General features: G+C 40.4%; 1 protein-coding gene across 50 annotated transcripts in view; it reads left to right on the plus strand.

Moving 5' to 3' along the window:
- The window catches only part of ARPP21 (cAMP regulated phosphoprotein 21), a 163,663-nt gene that overhangs the window by 36,779 nt on the left and 104,660 nt on the right, over positions 1-22,224 (plus strand). For 42 of the 50 annotated variants that reach the window (XR_011388247.1, XR_011388244.1, XR_011388249.1 and 39 more), the window contains exons 2-9: positions 7,889-8,066; positions 9,715-9,881; positions 10,861-10,902; positions 11,623-11,709; positions 15,634-15,778; positions 17,074-17,152; positions 17,899-17,958; positions 18,671-18,811. Coding sequence is in view for 36 of the 50 variants with exons in the window: in XM_070072941.1 (XP_069929042.1) it covers positions 9,753-9,881; positions 10,861-10,902; positions 11,623-11,709; positions 15,634-15,778; positions 17,074-17,152; positions 17,899-17,958; positions 18,671-18,811 (683 nt within the window). In the remaining 14 variants the exon portion in view is untranslated. Of the gene's footprint in view, positions 1-6,123; positions 6,384-7,686; positions 7,805-7,888; positions 8,067-9,714; positions 9,882-10,860; positions 10,903-11,622; positions 11,710-11,911; positions 13,760-15,633; positions 15,779-17,073; positions 17,153-17,898; positions 17,959-18,670; positions 18,812-22,224 lie in introns of those variants that run through there. The other 8 variants (XR_011388248.1, XR_011388246.1, XR_011388253.1 and 5 more) reach the window with 3 other exon arrangements.

Raw genomic sequence — 22,224 nt, forward strand, 5'->3', positions numbered from 1 at the left:
GCTCAGTCACTCAATCACTGTGCACACCATCCCTTTCCTTCCGTAGTATTCTATCCAAGCGGTCACAAGACATGCCACACAGAAGGTGCTCAAGAGATACACCTGAGCTCATCCTGAAACGATAAGGACGTAGCCTCTTTAGACCCCGATGGACATCATGATTTTACTCTTGGCTACCTGCCGCTGGCTGCCGATGACAGGAAAATTTAACCCTTGCCACAATAGTTAATGAGTCTCTGAATGACTGGATATTTTGGCCCCTTGGTGGAGGAAGCAGTCACAGAGGAAAGCCCCCCAGGGATGACGAATTGGAATCCAAGTTTAGCCTGGAGCAAATGCTACCGTGCACCAGACACTTTTCTCAGTACTGGGCTTAATACAGAAGTCAATAAAGCAGGCAAAAGTCCTCATGGTGTGGAGTTTACATAATTGTGAGAAGAGAGTGAATTTTGCCACTTGGTTCAAATGTTGAGCTTTGTGAGAACATGACTCTTCCTCGTTGCTGAGACCTGGGGATCCAGGGGTGGAAGGAGCCATCAGCCAGATGGCTTAGCACTGAAGAGGCAGGACACGCGTGCGGCTCGCGATCTTCTCCACTGCGGGCAGTGCACGGACACTGCTGTGAGGATGAAATGTTAACAGCCTGCGCGAAACATTCTGTCTCGAATTGCCCATGCAGTAGGTGCTCAATAAAAAGTCGTCGTTGTGTTATTGATGTGTTTAATCCTAGAAAAAGCTTGCTATCAATTATAGCCCAAACGCCCCCATGTTACCTAGAAACCTCCTCTGCCCCGTGTCCTGAAATATACACGTCACACCTGGGGTGGCAGCACCCATCGGTGTCCACTGCATCTCGCTCTTTGGCTTCCCACCCTTGTGTGGGTGCAGTTCAACCCCTGGACCCATGGCTCCACCAGCCATAGACACTCTAGAGTCAGAATTTTCCTCTTTATTTTGGGGAAGAACCCCTTCTTTCCTATGCCCCTCAGGACAATTCTTTTTGCTGTTAGGGAGGACAATTTAGACAACTGTGTTGATTGCTTTAGTATAGGTTTGGTAATAATGACTTTGCTAAAAGTAATTCTGAAAATGCAACTTTAAGGCATGATTCATTCATTCATGGTATCAAATTGCCAAATTTTGACTTAAGGGAAAGCAAAGACTTTATTGTTATGTAAGTATCTTATTTTCCCTCATCTACATATAGGAAAAATATGATGTTAGTGGTCATTTAGAAAATCTAATTATGAAATTTGATTTGCTTTTGTTCTTTATTTTTTTAGATTATTTATTTATTTATTTATATGACAGGTAGAGTTTACAGACAATGAGAGGGAGAGACAGAGAGAAAGGTCTTCCTTCTGTTGGTTCACCCCCCAAATGTCTGCAGTGGCCAAAGCTATGCTGATCCAAAGCCAGGAGCCAGGAGTTTCTTCCTGGTCTCCCATGCGGGTGCAGGGGCCCAAGCACCTGGGACATCCTCCACAGCTATCTAGAGCTGGACTGGAAGAGGAGCAACCAGGACTAGAACCGGCACCCATATGGGATGCTGGCACAGCAGGTGGAGGACCAACCTAGTGCGCGACAGCGCTGGCCCCTGCTTTTATTCTTTTAACTCAAATGTTTCTTCCTTTCTTCTTTTCTGTGGCAAAGGTCTCAGTCACTGAAGCACTTAGCTCCCATTGTGGCACCTGTAACTGTATCACATTTAAGTTCAACTGTGTTGAAAGGACAGATGCTTCTTGTAGCAAAGAAGACAACAGCCTATGCCGACTATGCTGATAACTCTACAAATTAATATTTCTCCTCCTCTCCTTCAAAAAATGCCTTTTCTCTTTGAGATGAATTTTTGTATTTTTTGAATCCTTCAAACCAGAGTTGAAAATATGCATTTTGTAACAAATCTTTGCTCCATTACAGGATACTTCCACTACAAATAACTGAAAATACATCATGGCTTATTTTCTTGGAAAATTTTAAATGTTGTTTGAACTGAATTGAGATTCCAGAACCCCTACCGTCTGGGAGGTTGATTGTACTCAGGGGAGAGTACAGTTTCGGGGGATCATCCCTCCATGTAGCCTAAAGTACTAGCTCTATTCAGAAAAATATCTAGAAGAACTGTGTAACTCAGCAGGATCCCTACAAGATCTATTTAAGAACGTTTTTGTTTAAATAAAGTTCCTGGCTGGCGCCACGGCTCACTAGGCTAATCCTCCGCCTTGCAGCACCGGCACACCGGGTTCTAGTCCCAGTCGGGGTGCCGGATTCTGTCCCGGTTGCCCCTCTTCCAGGCCAGCTCTCTGCTGTGGCCCGGGAGTGCAGTGGAGGATGGCCCAGGTGCTTGGGCCCTGCACCCCATGGGAGACCAGGAGAAGCACCTGGCTCCTGCCATCCGGTCAGCGTGGTGCGCCCGCCTCGGCAGCCATTGGAGGGTGAACCAACGGCAAAGGAAGACCTTTCTCTCTGTCTCTCTCTCTCACTGTCCACTCTGCCTGTCAAAAAATAAAAATAAAAATAAATAAAGTTCCATGATGTCATTGTCCACAAGATCCCAGCAATGTTAGTCAACTTCTTGGGAAAGTAGCTTTATTATTCTTGGAGTAACAAGGATACTCCCCTCACACCTGAGATTCTAGCTTTATGCTTAAAGACTAGAGAGACAGCCATTTCTGTAAATTGCACTTATTCTGGTATAGTAACTATTCTCATTGTTCCACATTAAGCCATTTTGAGCCTTCCCCAAAACCTGAGGACACCTTCTCTGGGAAGCACACAGCTGCGTGATTCCCGCATGGCTTCAGGAAAGAGTTTTAATTATGGGAGCGGGAAATCGTGTCAGTCGCTATAAGACAGCGTTAAGACCATCTGATAACTTGGGCACGTGGGTTTTCAGGATTTTCAAAGTGAAGCACTGAACATTATGTCAAATATATATGTGAGATTTTGAGGATAAAACCAAGGACAAAACGCACCTGTAGTCATCAGACTTAGGACCCTCAGTTTCTGTGCAGTGCCTGTTGGTTCATTCTCAAGGAAAGAAAATAGTGGCCCAATGAAAAGCAACATGTGGCCCTCTCCTGCATTGCTCAGGGGTTGCTTAGCATGGGCTGGTTGTCTATTTTGAGCTATCTCTAGAATGTGAGTTATTGGAAAGCTCTCTCTTCCTTAGTCAAAATAGCTATGTTTTTATAATCCGGCTCTGTGGCATATGGTGATGGATCTTTTCCAGATCATTGGATTTAATGTCAACTAGACTAGTGGATTCCAAGGTTGTCTCGCATTCTGTGGGTGTCTGTATACCTTCACTTTTATTTTTTCAAGTTTGCACCTGGTTGGAGATTTATGCCACCGTTCTGAGTATGGATAAATCTTGCCTAGATTATTAAAAAATGATGATGGAAATGTAAAGTGGTGATTGCCCACATGGGTTATGGATGTGAAGGCCATTTAAAAATCCTTGAACTAGTTCCAGTGGTCACACTATCACACTAAAACCAGCTTTGATGCTCTCAAAACCTTGGCTTACTTTCTAACATGGCAATAGGACCATTGGCTCCAGTCTGTCATTGACTTTTGGACATAAAGTTCTTCTTATCTGCCATGAAACATATGCCAAAGCCTGGGCCAGTAGTGTGACAGAGCTAACGTTCAGCTGCTCCATTCTCTCCAGCTCTCTTATCCAGATTATTGACAGCCTGATGCTTGTACTGCATGAAGACCAGGTCCAGCTTTGGGCAACCAGTTTACAGACAGTTGTCTTTTTCAGTGAGAAGCAGTGTCTGTTACTCTTTGTTGAGGAAGGCACATTGCCGCCCCAATGCATTGTCTATGGTAGAAATGCAGACTGTGTCTGAACATTGCATTTTCCCTACTGAGGAATGCTTTTCTTGTAATGTCCACATCGTATGGATAAATGGCACAATTTATGTTGCTAAGTGAGGACTACCAAGATGGTGATTTTGTGGATGATGGTGGTAGTGATTTAATTTCTTGGATGCCTATGTGAGTCAAGTACAAACTAATACAAGACAGTCATAGAATTAGTCTGTGCGCGTGTGTGCCTTCAGTATATCGCAGGAAATTCTGTAAAGCAGGACACCGGTTTCATTGTTTGCGTTATCATTTTATGCCTTTCATCTGCAGCTATGTGCATTTATTTATTTAATTTATATCATAGTTAAGAATGAGAAAGACAGCTAAGTGGGGTTGTGTTAATGGACCTGAATATCATGGCTTGATTTAGAACATTCTTGAACACAGTCAAAGATCTAGCAAGACTGTTTATGAAAATGACGAGGTGAAACACTGGCACATTCTTCAGTTGTTTTCCTGGTATCAGACCTGCTGAGTTTTAGAAGCATTCTTGTTCTTATGCATCTGGTATTAGGGCCAAAGTTTTGGCATCGGTTCCTTTCGCTATTGCAATTCTGCTAAATGTTCACCTAGCATCTGGACTGTGTTACTTTTGCAGTTACTGTAATAGCTAAAGGAGAAAAAGGGGGACTGTGCAGAGGAACTACTAGATGCTTGTAGATACTGCCTCGCTCTGAGATTAATGCTTAACCAAGAATATCACTATTCCCAAAAACCCTAAAATAAAATCCTTTTCTTAAATGCCCTTCTAGGTTCTTCCTCCAAAATAGTTTTCGGAAATTTTGTCAATTGCCTGGTGGCTCAAGAATCTCACACAATGCTGTGCGCTCAGGTGACCAACAAGTTTAATTAAAAGGTGCAGCTCCTAGTTGAGTGTTTCTTATAAATGAATTGAGAGATAAAAAATGTTTTTGAGAGATTCACTGTGAAAATTTCTCACTGATGCTTTGTCACCCTTGGTGAATTTCAGACTTACTACAGACTTAGTTTGTGCACTGCATCATACATGTTGATCTAGATTCTAAGGGGCTACTTTCCAGGTTCTTAGTGTTTTTTTTTTTTTTTAACTCTCTTTATCCTCAGTTTTGCACATTCAAACATTTTTGTGAAAACTATAATAAATTAACTACTGTGAGAATAAGATATATGTTGATTTATATGATGTTTCAGTTTTTGAATAAATTGACAAATCATTACTGTCACCATGATATGAAAGTGGCTTTCATTTGTGGAACTATAATAGGATAAAAAAAAAAGAACAGTGTATGTGTAAGAAACTTCTCAGTTGTCCAAATAAACAAACCTTGGCTGTGTTATTTCATCCTAAAGTTATTTTGCTGATTTGGGGTAAGATTAGTCATCCCTGTCTTAATTTTTAGTACAAGTGTTGTGAGGAAAGTGACTAATAAAGCAATTCTCTCAACTCACTAATAGAATTCAACTGTAATTTTACATATCATTTGAGATATGATTTTTCTTTCCCTACACATCATCATAGGAATTAATGTGATACACTTGTATACACATTCATGCACACACATGCACATACACAAAGTTGGGACACGTCTCTTTGGTTGACAGTGTTGAAGGATAGAACATGTTATGTTTTGTAGTGTGCCTCCTCACTCTCTCTTTCTTAGCCCGGTAATACTAATTGCCAAAGAAATAAGAAACAACATAAATATAATGTGACATGGTAATTATTTTGCTTATTTTCTTCTTTGTAAGTGATAGATAGCCCTGTTGATCAGCTTCCTGCATCTTGTTTTGTAAAGCATTGATGGCCTTTTCTAAATGCCACTTCAAACGTTATGGTTACAATAACATTTCCACTATAAGTCATTATAGTGAACTCGTTATTTTATTATTTTATAACAGTTGAGATTTGTTCAGAATATTTGCTAACAAAATCTGGAGAAAAAACATCTGTTTATAGCGTTGGTTCTGTGTGGAAATGGAAGGAGTTGGAAGAGATCAAGATTAAATGGCAGTGGAAGAGTCGGGTTAGTTTGGCGAACAGAAAGCTGGAGTAGGGCTGATTTCCTGGCACTGGTTTCTTAGCAAAGAGAACAATTTTAATCAGCTACAAAAATATTTGTGATCCATATGTTCCTCCCTGCTCATTCCCATATGCCCATATTCTCTTTTATCTTGGTAGATGATGACTTTATGATTCAGGCATGCAAGAATAATACCTCGCTGACTTTAGAGCCCAGTGCTATTTCAAAACGTGTCCTGGTGATTACGCACACACACATACCCAGGCTGTTCCAGCTCTGTGCGTATCGGTTTGCTCTTTCTTCATGGGAGGAATTATATCTTGCATCCTCCCACTGACGCTGGACTTCTACATATAGGGCTTAGAGTTGGAAAATGCATTTGCATCTACCTGCTGGATTAAATGCCACTTTGCACATACAAGGGTCAGCAAAGGAGGCAAGAGGCTGCCTGATCGTTGATAACTTCATTCAACTCTGGAAAAGGATAAAAGAATCTAAAAGCATTTGGTAATTTCATCCATCACTCATGTTTATTCTAAGGCATGTTAGATAATGGACTTGTTAGTTAAATAGATCCTAATTTTAACAAATGATGGCTTGTGTTTAATATCCAGTGTTAGTTATGATAGCCAAGATGAAATGGGTCAAAATTGAAAAATTAAAATTATTGTTGATTAGCAATTCATTTTTGTCCTAAATGCTTGTTTGCTCATCTCCCAATAGCTATATAATTTCTAACAGCAAAAGAAACATTTTAAAGTCAAATTATGTGTCTTAATGAAACATGGAGAAATCTAGAAATTATTGACTATATAAGCGATTGCGTTTTCTACAGTTGTTTTTCTCTCACACAACAAATAGCTTTGTAACCCAATATGTTGTTAATATAGCCACAGTAAAATCCTGTCGGGAGCCAGCCGGGCTCGTTTAAACTTGCAAGGAGGGGATAGCAAGGAGGAGGGAGAGAGGGTTTCTAATCTACGGGTGGAAGAACTGTGCTGCGTTGAGTTTCCAGAGCCAGGCACACGATGAAGAGGAGTGCATGCTATTGGACTTGGCAGACGCGCACCAGTGTAGACTTACAGCAAAAGGAAAGAGATCAAACTTGGCTTTGGCAAATGCTATTAGGAGCCCACCTCTGTGTTTGTGTTCAGTCTGTCTTTGCTGCTGCTGCTGTAGGAGTTGTGAGACAAAGAAAGTGCACATTATAGCATGGATTGTTTTCAACGGGCTCTGAGTTTGCAAATCTGTTGAGTCTCTCTGATAGTGTTTCCTTGCTGTCAAACAGAATGCCCAGCTGGCGGTGGCAGTCTTGATGGGAAGGGAGGGATGTGCATAGACTGTGTTCACTACGCCACCAGAATATTAGGAGCTTTTCTTTCCAAGCTGTGGGAGGAGAGAAAAGCGCATTCTCAGCCAAGGCAATGTGAAAGTTTTCCTTAAAAAAAAAAAGAAAACTTTTATAGATAATGCCTCATTACATCAAAACTCCTAAATATGCATCATTAAGGTAACTTTCCTAAAGATTAAAAAAAACACACAGAAATAGCATTAGATTATATCATTTTTTTTAAAAAAAGATTATATCATATTAATCTATAATTAAGACAAAGCCTTTCATTTAAAAAAAGAAGAGACAAGACTTTTGCTCATAGGTGATCTTGATTCTCATGGAGGCAAACACAGAAGCTTGTTTTTTTTTTTTTCTTTTTCTTTTAAATACAAAGTGCGAGATTTCACTAAAAAAGGTTAAAATTGAAGTGAGTAATCTCGGGTGCATAATGCAATTGTTAATTTTAGCTCCTTGCGTGGGTGCCGCTCTGACTTGAACAGCCGGCTGTAGCCTTCATTAGGAAGAAGCCGGCAGCTTGAGACAGGTGGAGCTGGATAGAGCTGTGAACGTGACTTGCTGGAAGCTGGTCATTAGTGTTAGCAACCAGTCTTGTCTATTTCATCCTTCGCCTTCCCATGATGATTGCAATGATTGTTATTTACTTTTCATCTTTTTTCAGGTTGACGATGAGGTGTCACACTGTGTGAAGGGAGTCGCATGGAGATGAGCATTCGGAACTGTTAATGGGGACATGGGACTCCAGTTGTCTCTGATCACTTGTGTGGATTTCCCCGGTGTAGAGCGACAGAAGCCGCTAGTAAGTCGCCAAGACGTACTGCAGACAGTCTGCGTGAAAGGTAAAGGTCCTATTGTCTGACTGTCACCCCATCTGTCTTTCATTAGTAATGTAGCGATGCGCTGGTTTGCACAGGACACCTCACCGACCATAACCCAAACAGACAGGATTGGTGTCGGGAGCACACTAGGCTTGTACTTTGTAAAAGTGGGACTCAGTGTGTTCACTCCATTTTAAATCTGATCCGATCTGTTATTTCTTTCAATTTTCTTTTTTACCAAAATGGTCTGAAATGCAAGCTGCTTGCCTTTGGGAAACGGAACTTTTTATTTTGTGAACTATACATGTTGAATGCAGCTGATTTGAAATCTATCACAATTCCCTGGATCCTGAAACTCAAAAGTGTTCACTACGGACGCAAACCTCTGTCCTGTAGGAAAACTTTTCCTTTTACATTCCCAGAATCCTTTGCCAGATGAGCCTGTGTATTTCACAGATAGCATTAAGTACCATCTGTTCTGTCATGGTAGATTTTTACAGATTTGCAATAAAAGTCGCTGTGGTTTAGATTTTTCTCATGCTCCATGGGTCTAGTTGGAAACAGAGTCGGTACCTCAGTAAATGGTAATTAAACACTCTCAAAGAAACACATCAAAACACTGATTTGTCCAGTAATGCTGACCATTGTAATGACTAGGCGTGGGACAGTGATTGGGAATTTTTTTGAGCAAAATGGCTTTCTAAACTACAGCATCTCTCTTCCTCTTTCTCTCACTCCCTCTTTCCTTTATTTCTTCCTTCATCCCTTCCTCCTTTTTTTTTTTCTTGCAGCCTAAAAAAATGTGAAGGAAGTAAATGCTAAATTATTCATGAGCCTCATTTGACAGCACATCAGAAGGGGAAGTGTCAGGGGTTTTATGGAGGTAGGGAGAAAAAAAATAATAACAGGCTTTAACTTTGAAAAGCCATTTCCAGTCTGTGTTGCAGTCTATTGTGAGCGTGCGGGAGCGGGTGCAGTTGCGATAGCTTCATTAGAGCTGCCTGCCAAAGACTTCCTTCCGCGGGATCTTGCAGCACCCACAACTGACACAAGCCTGGGAAAGGGGCTTATGCTTTTAATAATGTAGCTGTCAGTTTGCAGCCTGGAAACGTTGACCCTGCAAGGTTTATTACCAGATTTAGGTCCTACATTTAGACTGAGTTATTACCTCTTTGACTGATATTTGCCCCCTTGTAGAGAGGATGGCATTTCTCATACCTAGGGAATGCTGAAGTTTGCAAATAATTTTGAGTCATCTTAGAGCTACTACAGAACATCAGTACCACCTCCTGATTCAGAAGCAGAGAATCGTCTGTTCAAAAGTTGGAAAAATATTCTTTTTATCTTCTTCCACTTTGTGGTGGGGCATGGGGACTGGTATTTGTGTGGGAGTCTTCTGTTTCCACTTAAGATTTGTTGATCCATCTGGAAGGCAAGGTGAAGTCACAAGTGAATGTGAAGGTGTGGACAGGGTGACCACACCTGCCTCTTGGATGTGCCTTAAATACTTGATTCCATCTTGTCTGACTCTGCTTCTCTATGAACTTAAGCAGGAATGCCTGAGTTATTCATTTGAGTTCAAATGCGAAGGGAGAACTGAAATCTCTCAAGGATAATAGTCAGTATTTCGCCTGCACTGATGTTATTTTCTGATGTCTTAACCTTCTAGGTCATAAAACCTTGTTCATTTAATTTACGTCTGGGAGGATGTCTGAGCGAGGAGACCTGAATCAGGCGAGAGTGGAGGAAGGAGGGACGGAGCCAGAGCCGGCTGCCCCTGAAAATGGCATCGTTAAGTCGGAAAGCCTGGACGAAGAGGAGAAGCTGGAACTGCAGGTGAACTGGAGAGCCCGCATCCCCCCGCGTCCCCCGCGTCCCCCTGCGTCCCCCCGTGTTCCCCCGCGTCCCGCTGCGGTTCTGGTCCTGTATTTCCAGACAACTTCGGTGATGTATTTCTTTTCTGGAGAGTTTGGCAGCGTGCTTAGACAGCCACGAAATGCTGATCCTCTCCTTTCCCGTTTTTTCGACATCCCCCACCCTGACAGAACTGGGTTCTAAAATGCCTTTTTGCAATGAAAAGTACCCAAGGAACGTATTTAACTGATGGATTTTCACACAGCGTGCTAGAACCAATTCCTAGACCCCCTTCGGGTCTAAGTGGGGGCTTTAGACTGGATGAGTTTTCAAAATGGGTTTGTTATCCTATGGAAAAATGAGGCCCCAAGTCATAGTCGACTAAGAAACATCAGAGACATAAGTCCTTTGACCTGCATGGGCATGAGAAAGCTCATAATCTGCTGGCAAAAAAGCCTCAACCCTAGAATTCACAGCCAGAGAGAGAGAAAACACTAGAAGACATGGCGGTCAGCTGGAATGACAGCAGGAAGTGAAAATGCGTTAGGAGTAAATACGCCAGGATTGACAACTGAAAGGGATTTAGTGAGAAAAAATACGCTGTACCTACAAATAGGCTGCAGGTGTCGGCTCTCTTTGAACTACCAACGTGTTAGCGCTCCTTCTGTGCCCTGATTAGCAAAGGCAGATAACCGCCTAAGAGCCATGCAGCTTCAAGTCTGGTTTTCACCCTCTACAAGTTGCCACACTAACACTTAAATTGTCAAATGTCTGGGGAAGCGGTCCCTAGTGATTATAATACCGTATCGCTGTGCTGGTTTCTGGACTTTAGACAGCGGTGACATTGTTTATCTATCTATCTATCTATCTATCTTTCATCTACATCTCTCTCTCTCTTTTTCTTTCTCCCCTAACCTCCATGGTCTTTGGCTGACTGTTTTATTTTGTGTCTAACACTCAGAGGCGGCTGGCGGCTCAGAACCAAGAAAGAAGAAAATCCAAGGTAAGGTTCATGACCATAAAACTGCATATTTCACATCAGAGTTCAAAGGTTTGCCAACAGTTCAGATGGTTTTGCGAGGATTTTGTGCCAGATCCCAGTTGCACGGGTGCTGCCTTGCCTCAGATGGCGTTGTTTTCACATTTATCTTTCTCACTCCATTGTGCTTTGGGGTTAAAGCATTTAGGGTTTGAGTAGCTAATTGCAAGGCTGTGTCTTTGATCCTGTTTCCACACTTGAAGATTTGTCTGCTTTTTTAGCTGCTCATTGTACTTTGATTTTAAGTAAAATTGGTCTCACCCATTGATTTCTGCTTGCAGTAAGCAGGTACTTCTGTTTAAGACACATTGTCAACCTTTGCAGCATCTTCTCAGTCAAATCAGTGAAAATTAATTTTTTGTCATTTTTCGCCACTGTACATTCTCATGAAATGGCAGCAATTTATTTTTGTGTGTTTCAGTGCAAAGGGAAACTGACTCGCAGCCTTGCAGTGTGTGAGGTGTCAGTTATCTGGGTGCTGCTTAAATTCACCTGCACCCCTGTTAACACAGTGTTCCGATGCTTCGAGCCAATGTGGGCAGTGCCGAGTGGCAGCTCTGACGTTGGCTTTGAAGATCTGACTTGGGGCAGTCACGTGAATGTGGAGGTGGTCAGTGGGTCCGAGGATGTGCTCTGTTTGTTTCCTTTATTGCTTCTCCCTTCCCTTTCTTCCCTCCCTCCCAGTCAGGAGCCGGCAAAGGGAAACTGACTCGCAGCCTTGCGGTGTGTGAGGAGTCAGCCAGGCCAGGAGGTGAAGGACTGCAGGATCAGGTACAGCCCCTGTCTTTATGCTCAGCTGCATGCTCGGGATCCGCCTTTGTGTGCATGACTGTTCGCCCGGAATTATGCAGCATTTTGGGGGAGAAAAATACAACTGGAGAAAGAGGATTTTCTGGCTTCAACCTGTGTTTGTGAGACGTTCTAAACTAGTTTAACAGTTTGTCACCAAGTATTACATTTGTTTTTTTTCCAGACCCTCTGAAAACTGCCAGTGAAAAGGAATTCAAAAGAATTTAGGTTAAAACTTAAGTAAAAAAGCAAGCACAGTAGTGCTGAGTTTCCTCAAAGGCTCTCTCTTGATAAGGCTGAACCAAATATGGTCTTAAATCTTCCATCTCCTTCCTCGTTGGAGATGGCTTACCTCTTAGCTCCCCCAGATGCACTTGCCTATAAGAAACCCAGCTGTTGGCTCACGGGAAACTTAGGAAATAGTGAATGAGGTGCATTGGATTTTGGAGAACTATTTTCTAATGGCCTTTGATAGAGATCTTTCAGTATTGCAAACAGTGTCCCAAATGAATCTGAGCTGATGGTGAATTTAAGTTAACATTATTAATATACTGCTGCATATCCTTACCGTTCTGTTTGCTCCTTACAGCAAGATTATGAGACTAAAAGTTTAAATTGCAATGAAATTCTTGTCTGAGAAAATGGGAAACTTCAATTCATATTTATCTTTGTTTGCCTTTTAGGCATGGCATTAGCTCTTATAAAGATAGTCTTGCTGCTGAAATTTGCTTATTTTTTTCAGAGGCTGAGAGCAGTCAAGGCAAAAATAAAATAATCTATCTGAGCCCAGGGGAGGGAAAATCGACTAAGACATTATTTTTGTTTGGTTTTGTTTCTGCTGGTCTCTTTTTAGTTTAATTGAAATATTCCAAATTCTCTTCATGAATACAGAGAGCATGAGAGCACTTTCTTTACAAGGACCAAAAATAAATTCCTTATAGATCTTGTCCTAAGAGTATTTTTTTCCCTGGATCCATTTCCTTACCATGCCACTCATGTCATAAGGCACGGACAGGCTGTCTTTCAGTAGCCAATACTATGTTTTCTACCACATGCTTTATTTTCCTTGAGCTCTGAGAAATGTGTGGCTTTTCTTCTGCATTTATTTGTGCTTCTATCCCTAATGGAGATTGAAGAGGGAGAATAATGTGAATATCATGGCTTGTATTATTCCATGTGGATTGATGGCTTGTAATGTACTGCCCATGAAATGCGTGAACGCTGCAGAGTGACAGACCCTGGGAGAAGTAACGCCTCCATTGCCCCCACTCCTAGTGCCAGGCAGGGGGGAGCAGCCGTTAGAGATTTAATCTGCTTTCAATCCCATTTGACAAGGTACCAGGAGGAGAGATTGTTAAGAGATCGTCTGTATCATAGTGCCCATCCTGGACCTGAGTCTAGTTTATCCATACAATTGGTGCAGAGAAGTAAGATGCAAACGGTGCTTTGCTCCTGCTGGTTCCAAGCTCAGAGACCAAGACCAGCTTTGTAGGAGAGAATTAGAGCCTGCAAGCTTCCCTTCCCCTAGCTGAAGAGGGGTGGGAGCAGGGCACGGATAGCAAATACCCAGACACACATACATGCAAGTGTTTGTGCTACTTTTGGTAGAGAATAAAGAAGCAGACCTTTGAGTTTATATGCAATGCCTTCATTAGGTACCACTGGCACTTACGAAATGTGTGGACGGAATCCCAGAGAACGCTGGTGGAAGTATACAATGTATGGATTGTATCGCTAAACCCAATGTGTGTATACTTTGTTCACAGTATTTGGAAAACTGCCTTCATTTTCCTGTGTGGGAAAATCTCTTGCTACCTGTATTACTTGATCTCGGACCCATACCTGATGGTTTAGTCTGTCCTTAAGTTAAAGGAATTTTGCTTTTCTAATGTTATACTATTTACCAACCAGTGTACTACTGCAATTTGAATCATTCTTTTATTGTTGTTGGATATAACCTTATCCTGTACCGATGTATTTATTAAACTTGTATTTTATTATTGAGTATATCAATAAAAATATTAAAAAATGACAGATTGTTTTCTACCAACTCTATAGCACTTTTGTGTGTTCTTTCAACAGCGTAATGTAAACTTATGCACAAACCAATTTTTTTTCCCTCAAGTATAGTAGCTGTCAACACATGGCATCAGTTTGGACATTTTTTTTTTTTTTTTTTTGTGGTGGATGTTGGTCAGCCATTGCTTTTGCATTTGTAATATATTCTCAAGCCTCTGTGACTTTTAGATTCAAACTTACAGAGGCTGGATGATTCAGTCGGTTTGGAAGAAGTAATGAGACCTCTTTCATGGTCTGAGTACCCTCAGTTTCCCCTTTTGACCAACTGACCCACCGATTCTCCACACCCCCTCCCCAAGCCCAGCCGTGTTTTCTGAGCTGGAACTGTTCCCTCAGTTTGCTTAGCTGGTAGAAGCAAATCATAACCTTAGAAATGGCCTGAACCTTTGCAGATTAAGACTTTCTGTTCCAAAGCATGAGAGAAAAGTTTCAATAACAAATCCCACTGCATTTTACATATTTTATAGCTGTCCATCCCTAGGGTAAATGTGTGGAAGTCAGAAACCCCAATGGAAATGGGCGCAATTCACCTCTGTATTATGTCTTCCCAAGCATGGTAGTTTTGTTCCAGCCAGAAGTTTACAATGAAGCCCTTCCCAAGAAAGAAACTTGTCTTAGGCAGGCTTTTGTTTTGTGCTTGTGAGAGTAGCCAGTTTAACCAAGGGCCAGGGGGAGTTCTGGATCAGCCAGTCTAAGGAAGCACTTCAGTTCAGTCACATGTAGAGGGAGCATTAGTTCAGTCTCAGTGAAAGACACTTAGTCACTGGGAATATTTTTTTCTTGCATCATAAATTTTAATGTCACTTGTGGAAGCCAGCTTTCCCAACATGTGATCTCTTACATAAGAAGAAGTGGGCTTAATGTTGGGTAATTTGTCATAGTTTTAATCATAGCATAATTTTTTCAAAAAAATTTTAAAAACATGATTTGGCTTATTCTTCTTCAAAACAGAGAACATGGTATCAACTAAATGACTAATATATGAGAATTCATACAAAATAATCTGTTTTTAGTGCAAAATAAATGCAAAAAAAATAGATCCCACCCTGATACCTATTGGCCAAGCGCTGGTTGAAGAGGATCTTGTAGTTTGAAGAGGATTAAGTGCTATTAAAGTAATAATATTAAATAGTTACATGCAATTTATGGAAAATATAATTCTACTTCCTACCTTTTCCTAAAGGCAATGCTTATTATGACTACATGTTCAGAAGATTTACTAATGGGATTTGTAACTAGTTATGATCAAAATCTTCATCTAATATTCCTACAGTTACATAGTTTTATTTTTCATGGAAGTAGAAATCATCGTTGGCATGTTTCTAAAGTAGGCTTCTTATTGCAGATTGGCTGTTGGGTGTTCTTTATGTCTGGTCTGTCTGTAATTAGGAATATAATATCCGTCTGTCTGTGTTTGTGTTAATTTCTCCTTAGAAGGAATTATAGAAGAGAGCTGCAGAAGCTTTTTTTTTTTTAAAGAGAGTGAATGTGATACCAGTTTACTTATAAAAGAAATTTTCCTAGGTGTTTAAAAATAGAACTGTTGAGAAAATAGGGTTGTGATCTACCGGAGTTTAGCTTGGTTAAAGTTAATATTCATGAGGCAAAGTTTTAATGCTAGGTTTTTCTCATGCCCTCCCATTGACTTCTGAAGTTTAATCCACCTTAAAGGGCAATTACTTTTCTGACAGGTTTAATTTTTTAACATTTAAGAAAAAATCTGCACCTGGCTTTCATGTTCTTGTACTCAGTGACTTCTATGCAAAATGGAAACCAGATAGAGATTATTAAATCTGGCCCTAAATTATTATATTTTTTCCCCAACAGGAATCAATTCATTTACAGCTTTCCAGTTTCCCCAGCCTACAAGAGGAGGATAAATCTAGGAAAGATGACTCTGAAAGAGAAAAGGAAAAGGATAAAAACAAAGATAAATCCTCTGAAAAGCCCAAGATCAGAATGTTATCGAAAGGTGAATGTGAAAACATCTCCTTAACTCACTCATTTGGGGCACACAGGTAGCCACAATAAATATCTCAGACTTCACATGCATAATGACTTCCCACCAAATGCTGTGTAAAATTTTGCATTTGTATTTAGGTGTATGTAAAAAATGTGGACTTGATTTTCTTTCTGTTCATGTTGTCAATATTTGTGTAGCTAGAGAGATTACTTTTAGAATTACCTTTTTTGGGGGGTGGTGGTTTAAATTTGAGTATCCAGTTTTTTCCATGAGAAGCTTTTACAAATAAACATAAACTGCTTTTAATTCAAATTTATTGCTTATTTGATTTGAGGGATAGTAATGATGCATTAGGAATTCTTAATCAATAAGTGATGTGGTCACCAAAGCACAGATGTATATGTCAATTAAATGAATGACTGATATTTCACCTGGCGCAGATGAATTTTATCTCTGCACCCACATAACATCATATAATGTTGTACTAAATAAAAAAGACAAAAAACATACTTTTACTTCACTAAATAGTTTTCCCCAAAAAAGTCATTCCTTCATATGACCACAAATCCACGATCTGGACCTTTCAAATTGTCATACATATTGTACAAAACAACACCAAGTTAAGCCAAAATAGCACCATGACTCATTAGCTTTGCAGTAGAATTTTTTTTTTTTTTAAATCACTGGCAGACTAGGGCATCTGTCTAATCAGGGGGATCGGCAATGGCAACCACTGCTAATATCATGCCCTATCTATCTCTTTCTAATGGTTGTCTCTGCTGCTGAACATCTGAAAACCAAGGTATATTGACCCCTAAAAGGGTTTTAGAAAGTAAACTTTCCACCACGTCAGGAGATTTGCAAAGCTGGGAAGTAGTTAGGGCCCTTGTATGCCCTGTACTGGTTAGCAGTGAGAGTGGGACCGTCTTGCACAGAACCTCACCGTGGGAGCTCAGCCCCTGAGCCGTCTCTGTCACATGCCACCTGTGCTCTTGCCGATTTACCGCCCGCGGTGAGCACGCGGTGTCTGGCTCCACCCTGCACCTGCACTCAGAGGGCGCCCGCTTCCCTCCTGTGACACTTGGGTCTGTCCACCGTCAGGCGTCCCTCAATGGTGTCAGCTTCTGAGCCACATTTCTGTTCTGATGTGATACTGCCGAGTTTCTAGCCTTGAAATAAATATGCATACAGATAGCTGCTTCTAAAATTTTCCTGAGCAGGAGAGAAATGGGAAAGGCTGGGGCATTTTCCACCCCACCTTCCCACTACCATTCCTGACAACTCCATCTTGCTCTTTGTTTCAGATTGCAGTCAAGAATATACGGATTCTACAGGCATAGACTTACATGAATTTCTGATTAACACATTAAAGAATAATTCCAGGTAAACTGTTATATAAACCCCCTACTTCTAGAAGGTCAGGTAGAATATTACAATCAAGTTTATTACATCATTTCTTTTTTTAATTTTTGAGATCACAGATTTTCATTTACATTATAGCCAAAGATTTAATGCTCTGCTAAGTAGAGATTTCTACAAGTAAAATGTAAAAATTAATCCAAACACTTCTGAGAGGACAGTTGTCAAATGTCGGTTCCCTCCCTGTTTTCTTGAACTATCTCCTGTATTTTCTCTGTTCCGTTAATGGCTTACACGTTTACACTTTGTCAGTTTAGTATCTAGGTAGTCAATACATTATAACTTACACTCTGCTTTCCAGATCACACAGAGGAACTAGAGAATGAAAATTATTAATATCAAATAAACCCATTATGCATCTTGTTATGCAGTTAACATATCTATCCACAGCAAATACTTACACACTGCTTTGTTCTAGATTCCTATAAATTTAAAATATACTACTTATTTGATGTGGTTTATGGCCATGTCATGATCTACATTAAGAGTACAAAGTTTAGATATTACAAAATACTTGGCAAATGAGATAAGAAATAATAAACAGAAAGAAGTAGTGTGTAAACACTCGGCCGAGTGTTACATAGAGAAGTTGTGTATAGGTGTGTAGTCATATACATTTAAATGACCTTTTCTACGCATGTAATGAGCTATTTAGATCTTTGAGGATGAAGAATACATAAATCTATATCATTTTAACATTTATTTTGCAGGGACAGGATGATACTTTTGAAAATGGAGCAGGAAATTATTGATTTCATTGGTGACAACAAGTATGTTCACTTACAATGCCTGTTAATTTTATCATGGGTCTTAGCTTGGTGTTTTGGTTAAATTATTCATTCCAAAATGATGTAGGGCTACATAATATGTGTCTTTATTTGTAAAGCAGGGATGTTACTGGAGTGAGGAGCTGTACACTGACGGGAATTGTTGCTTGGCCCATGTGTGCTCCTGCTTCTTAAATGCCTGACAAAAGGGCTGTGAACAGGGGGCCACTGATCAGCATAGAGTAGCTGTACCAGGGCACGACCCTTTTCATTTTTATTATAGTTTTTTAATGGGCTCCAGCTGGCTGCAGTCAGTTATGCCTGAAATAATTGTGCTGCTTTCGGCATGAACCGTGTAATGACACATGTCCAGATAGGCATCTGCAATCACCTATTATGTCACATCATTTGTCCTGTGCCTGGCTCCGTTGATAAGGTACCATGGACTGAAATAGAACAGTCTGCCACAAGCATCAAGTTCTCTCTGGCAGGAGAAATGTGTAACTGGGAAACAAAGATACTTATTGCAGCGTAATCAATAAATCTATAATAAGTGGAAAATTTGTCTGGAAATGAGGACATTAAGTAATGCCAGAAATGAGATAGGCTTGGTAGCCGGAATGAAAGAGAAACAGTTGTATGTGTGCACCTGTAAGACCTACTGTGGGCAAGAAATAAAAATGCTGACTCCACTTTCTCTTGGACTCTGTTCCAGTAATCATTACAAAAAGTTCCCTCAGATGTCATCGTATCAGAGGATGCTTGTCCATCGAGTGGCAGCTTACTTTGGATTGGATCATAATGTGGATCAAACAGGAAAATCGGTTATCATCAACAAGACCAGCAGCACCAGAATGTAAGCCCTATGACAGTATTTACTTAGCATTCTCTGTTCCTCTTATGGATTCATTTATAACAGCACAGTGTAAAATTCAAAGTACATGACATTTAAAATGTGCAGTGTTATTTATACGCTTGCTCTTATCAGCAGTAGTATGGCATTTATCTGCAGAAGATTATCTGAGAACCAGAAAAGTCTGCAAAATTCAGACAATAAAGTAGATTTATTTCTTGGTCTTTCACACAGCTCCTGAATTTTCTGTCTTGCACCAGTACCCCTTGAAACTGCATATAAAATCATGGGAAATTTTTTGTCAAAATATGACTCAATTCGAAAATGGACATTCTTAAACAATCATGACATATGCAGGATAATTGTCTTTTATTATTATTATCATTCTTATTATTTTGGTTTATAGTCATCTGTCCTATAGTGGTTTCTAGAGTAAAATCAAAACAAAACAAAAGTCAAAGAAAAAAAAGGCCTCTGAACATGGAGCCTAAAATCCAATTCTGCTTGCTTGAGGGGTGACTTGGAGCCAGCCATTTAAAATCTGGCTTCACAGAGTTTTTGTGGGTAGAGCGAGGGTTCTGGGCTAGATGGTATCTGAGTTTCAACTCCAAAATGAGGATGGTCGCTTCTTTCTTTTCCTGCAAATGCTTGTGTGCTTTTATCTTAATATCTTGTCATCATCCCCTTCAGTCGCCAAAGCCTAGTTACATCAGTAGTCATTTGCTTTAAAACTTGGAGCTGTCTCTCTTGAACCCGTACGTCTTTTGAGTGTAGTGTGAACTACTTCTATAGCTCAGGGCAGCGTAAACTCAAAAATTATTCCCATGTAAGCGTTCTCTTTTATAATTCCCCCTTTTCACGCTGTGTTTGGTAAACTGTGTAAATTGCACGGTCTTTAGGAATGCCCCGGCAGGGAAGGGAGCCTTTGTGTCCAGCGAGGAGTGTGGTTTGAAATCGTCTTTATCACCGGCTCACCGGAGGTCAGGACAAGTGGAGGTGGAGAGGAGGCTCTTTGTCCACTGGAGCACCACTCTGCTCAGCAGAGGCAGTGGGCAAGTCAGAGTGGAGTAAGCACCGACCCGAGAGCTGGGCCCAAGCTTAGCTATTATCCCAGGGACTCTGAGAGCTCTACTTCTCTGGGTTTCAAATTACATAGATCTGCAGGACAGATGGAAGTGGATAATGTGTAAGGGCCCTTGAAACGTCAGAATTATTTGGTCCTGTGGTTGCTGGCAAAACGCATTTTAAAACTTATCATCTTCCCACTTTGTCTGATTGTTGATGCATGTGCCTCCTAGTCTGAACACTGGTGGGAATTAAAAGTCACTGTTTTTAATCCTGTACATTTTCTCTCTCCATCACATACTCCTATTTGTTATTATTGTTGTGTTCTTGTTTTCCATTCTCTAGTCTGGTTTTTCTTATGGCTTTCAGATAACAAACTGCAGGGAAATGTTGATTGCAAAATAAAAGGAAACAATTGATTGCTTTCTTTTTTCTTTCCTCTTTCTCTGTAATGCCATAGCAAACACGGAGAAAAAAGTCCATAGGTCAAACACATTAAGTTTCATGCAGTTTCAACTAGTGGATGATAGATTTATTTTTATTTCACACTGACTTTGCAGTTGTATAGTCAAGAACACAGATTTGAGATCCAGTTCCCTAAAGAATACTTTTGGGAAAAAATGAAGCATTGTATAAACACTCTTGGTAGATTCGAGTGATGGTGCTAAGCCTGTGTTGTCTTATATGGTAACTATATGTGTCTGTTTACGATTTAATCTAATTTAAGGTGATGCATTTAAATAAACTTTAAACTTCAACACTTAGTTCCTCCATCAGGCTAGCCACATTACAAGTGCTGATGCTGGATAAAGCATGTAAAGTGCATGTCCTCAATTTCAGAAGGTCAGCTTTCCTCTAAATCCTGTGTTTCCTGAAATCCCACATACCACTAGAAGATGTATTTTGTCCTTAGAAACTGTTATTTTATGGCTAATGAGCATCATATTAATTGAATTCACTTCAAGAAGAGCCCTCTGTCTTCATTTTCTTTTTGTGACCATTTGAAAATAGAACCCTCCTGGTGACACCTTCAGGAAGCATGGGAAGTGCGTGCAGAGCGTGGGCAGCCCCCTGTCGCAGGTGGGGTTGTTAGGGAGAAGAGCAAGGCTCAGTGTTGCCTCATTCTCTCCTTCTGCACACTACCTTTTGTGAGTCAAATCATTCCTCAACAAAAAAGACAGATGACCACAAGTTATGAGCTTTCTAGGCATCTCCTTAAGAGTAGAGATACACAATGTTCAGTCTGCAGCTGGCATGTCCTAGTGTTCCATTCTAGACACAGATCAGATCATCTTCTCTCTGCGCAGCTCTTGGGATGCAGGGCAGCCGTGGTGTTGGTTCAGATATAACTGGCGTCTTTTAGAAGAATCAAAGTGGACCAACTGAATGTTCTTTCTCAAATGGTAACCAGTTACAGTTTTAGAATCTGAATCATTGTTGGTAATTTCAGCAGGAGAGAAATACTTTGTAGGAAGTTATATGTTTGGTTTTAAGATTATGTTGTCATGCTCTTTGGAGTGCAAGTACAAAATGGAGCATTCTGACCAGGACATTCTAGTTAAGCCCTAGGTGGCTTGGTTTTCCTCTGGTTTTTGAAAATTTTAGAGTTGTTACCAGGATGATTGACAAGCGATGGCTATTGGAAGCCGTGTTAATCTAGAAATAGTGTAGGACTGAAGTGTTTTCATTTACTTAAAGAAGGAGGCTGAGATGGGAATTTCTCATATTGCTCTCTTTGAGTGTTGTGTTCAGGGACTGCCTTCTCAAAGAATATAGTTGTATGCTACTCCAGTGCAAATACATGCAAATTCATACTCCAAGTGGCATTGTAGGTTGGGAGAAATGTACAAAAATGTGGTGAGGAATGAATTAAAATGTGAATTGAGGACATAAAAATAAACTAGGAGGTTGAAGGAGAGAAAAAACTTTATATTGATTTTAAATTTATTGGCACATAAAGTGCTCCTCTCATAGGGATGTGTTAATAAGTTAAACTGTCTGTTGAATACTGGCGGGATTTATTCCCCAGAATAAACTCATTCAAGAAAGTATAGAATTCACTTAAGAATGTTAAGTTCGCATGGGAAGAAAACACTTTGGTCATAGTGACCCACTCTGTGAGCATTATACCTGTGTGCTACCCCGACCTCCACTGCTTTCTGTAATATCCTCAGATATAATCCTTCTGCCTTTCATGATGGAAAGAATTTGTCTCAGGCATACTTCTCAGCTAAATGATATCATCTCTTACTTATTATAGCATTACCTACGGGGTATTTTATCTCATTTTATCTCTTGTTTCATGTGTGTTATTTCATTTACTCTTTTTTTTTTTTTTTTTTTTTTTTGAC

This window comes from Oryctolagus cuniculus, chromosome 4 (assembly GCF_964237555.1).
Source record: "Oryctolagus cuniculus chromosome 4, mOryCun1.1, whole genome shotgun sequence".
NCBI classification, from domain to species: Eukaryota; Metazoa; Chordata; class Mammalia; order Lagomorpha; family Leporidae; genus Oryctolagus; species Oryctolagus cuniculus.